Consider the following 3,026-nt stretch of genomic DNA (forward strand, 5'->3'; position numbering starts at 1 on the left):
TGCTGACTGCTCCTAATAACCTTCTTAACCTAAAGACAGTGCCAAGGATAAGATGTTCAAGGATGGAGGTGAGGCTGACCAGTTTGTCATTACCTGGGTCATCCTTCCTGCCCTTCTTGAAGACTGGAGTGATGTCTGTTTTCCTCCAGTCTTCAGGCACCTCACCTGTTGCCCATGACTTACCAAAGATGATGGAGAGAGGCCTAGCAATGACTCCCGCCAGCTCCCTCAGCACCTGTGGGTGCATCCCATCAGGGCCCATGGATTTATGGATGTTCAAGTGTTCAAACCGATCCCTAACCCAGTCCTCCTCAACCAGGGCAAACTCCTCCTTTATCCTGACTTCCTCTGGGGCCTCAGGGGACTGAGGCACCTGAGAGCAGCCTCCAACAGTGTAGAGAGAGGCAAAGAAGGCATTCAGCAACTCTGCCTTCTTTCTATCCTTCTGTGCTGCTTGGGTAGGAAACAGCCTCGACTTGCAGTATTGCAGCTGTTCAGCATTTGTTATCCTTGTCCTGAAATGAGAATTTAACTGAATCTGCTACTTCTTAGCTGCTCCAGAACCAGGGGAAAGCACAGCTGTGGCCTGCAACTGAACTCCCGACTAGCAAACAAGTTTCTCACTGTCCTGGAATCATCTCAGCTAAGTGTAGTTTCAGCCTGATTGGCAATGTAAAGCACAGCTACTCCCATATGTATTAACTAAGGAAAGGACAGAAGTGCAAGTAAATCTGGAATAGGTTAACTTCCGTTTCCTAGGTGTAATATTCATAGAAAACAAATAGCTGTGCCCACTCCCACAGAAGAAAAAAATAACCTTCCTAGCCCATGAAGTCCTAAAACCCTGTATTATGCACCTTGTGTGGATTGATCAGTCTAAGTTTAGTTTTGAGAAGTGGGCACAATCTTGAAATGTTTTATTCAAAAGCATATACAGAGCAAAGAACAGAACGTCTATAGCAGATTGGGCTTGAAGACTCTGTCCAGTTAACCAAGATCCATTTTCTATGTTTATTTCTGTCACAGGAATACCCAATGAGAACTGAAACAGTTGTAGACAATCACTCATTATTAGCCCTCTAGATACCTGATTCAATACAGTCTTACTTCAAATAGTCTTCCTGCTATTAAAAGAACCTTTAGAGTTCCTTTCTCATTTTGTAAAATGGTGTAAAAATACATAAGTATACCACATAGAAGCAGGTAACAATCAGCTGCTTGAATACTTGTCAGAAAAGGCTGGGAGAGAGGCCAGACATCCCAGCAGTGACCTCCATCCTGAATAACCCCTCTGAACAGCACATATGACATTTGTTCCTTCTGGGCAGCAGGCACTCAAGTAATGCCCCAGTGCAGCTTGCGTGGAGAATCAAGATCCATAGTTTGCTTCATCAAAGGCCTTTCTGGCTCGTTTCAGTTCTTCATTCATAGTTAGGAGGTCTTTAACTCTGGCAAACTTCCGGGGGTCCTTGCGTATTAGAAAGACAATGTCCTCAACCTGTACACGACCTTGCCGCCCAATTGACATGGCTTTATGTGTCTGTTAGAGGAAAAGAAGAAAGTCAACAGGGTTCCTTTGCCCTTTACTTTTTAAGCTCTCAATTCTGCTTTATTTCCTGCTGTTTTATAATCAAAAAGTAAGCAATTGCAGAAGATGGGCACCATCATCCTAGCCACAAGAGAAGTTCCCAGTAAGCCATGGGCTTTTTGTTGCGCTGGTGTCCCCATTTGCCTGTCACTTACACCAGGCACGTACCACTATACACACATAACAGTAACAGCATCAAAACTAAAGCCAGATTACACGTAGGACAGCCAGGCTGCAAAGTGCTTGAAGATGAACAGCATCAGACAGAATTTAGAAGTAATGTGAGGTAATGGTGGGAAGGTAAGGCCAATCTTTCAAAAGAAAGGGGATCCACAAATAGTAGTAATAACTTTTTTTCAAAAAACAAAACAAACTTTCAAACAGTATCCAAATACCCAGACAAGCAATGGGGTCAGACCCCTGAAGTGTGCGTTTCTTTTGTAGCATGGAACTACGTTCCCATAGACACAATGACAACACTGGGAGAACACAAAAAGTCAACACACTTTCAAAGCTGACCCTTGTCTGTTGTCAGATGTATGTGGTGATGCCACAATGAACACCAAAGTCAGCTGTGTATTTCCTCCCTACAATACTAATCTAACGGCTACTTAAGGACTTCGGAGAATGTTCTGAACCCACATGGAGCAAGATGCACGAATTCTGCCTTAATCTTGGGAGAGCAAAGTCTATAATTTTGCTGCTAGCATCAAGAGTTTTAGGCCTGGGATACTGCAGTATTTGTGTAAGAAATATTAACCTTCAGAAAACTAAAGTTGCAGAGAGGACGTTTTGACCATGCTGTCTAGAGCTGACTTACCATCTCTGTGATAAACTCTATTACCAGGTCCTCGAGAATGTCCACTGATTCTGTGTAGGGGTTCTGGTCATCACCGAATCCATACATCATGCATCTTACTGCAGAAAGAAACACTCAGCGTGGGGCTTCTTTCACCCATTCAGCACCGTCAGCAGCACCCACCTAGTTAGAACTCACCACCCTATGCATTCATGCACCAGGATGGTGCTCTTGCCTGCTGGGCAGGACAATTATTAAGCTGTTGTACAGGAAATAAGCCGGTAGGCAGACACCAACAAAAGCCTAGTGCTGTATTGTAGAGAAAAGCAGGCCCACCGAGTGCTGAACAGTGGCTGACAGTGTGACTGACTGGTGGCACACTGAGGGTCAGGAGATGCATGAGCAGTATTTTTGGGGGGGCTCTAACGTGACAGCTTTCTGAGCTTTCAGCCAGGGCACAGAAAGCGAGCAGCTATTCTGCCAAGGAAAACTGAGTTTCGGAACTGGCCCCTCAGCGTTTCAGGGCTGTGTTTGGCAGAAGGACACCACCCTTAAAAGCTTCGGTGAGCCCGTCAGGGCTGGGCAGGGCTTTCTGCCCCAGCTCGACTCACGTTCTTTGGAGAACAGCCTCTTCCTCCT

At 45.3% G+C, this 3,026-nt stretch overlaps 1 protein-coding gene across 1 annotated transcript; it reads right to left on the reverse strand.

Moving 5' to 3' along the window:
* Positions 1–1,369: 1,369 nt before the first annotated feature.
* On the reverse strand, positions 1,370–3,023 carry TAF13 (TAF13 RNA polymerase II, TATA box binding protein (TBP)-associated factor, 18kDa; the record flags this gene model as incomplete). Its single annotated transcript, XM_009879459.1, has 3 exons — positions 1,370–1,540; positions 2,409–2,506; positions 2,999–3,023. Coding segments are annotated over 3 exons (294 nt in total), but the record flags the coding sequence as incomplete, so codon positions are not given.
* Positions 3,024–3,026: the final 3 nt, after the last annotated feature.

Source organism: Apaloderma vittatum, unplaced genomic scaffold (genome assembly GCF_000703405.1).
Source record: "Apaloderma vittatum isolate BGI_N311 unplaced genomic scaffold, ASM70340v1 scaffold21732, whole genome shotgun sequence".
NCBI classification, from domain to species: Eukaryota; Metazoa; Chordata; class Aves; order Trogoniformes; family Trogonidae; genus Apaloderma; species Apaloderma vittatum.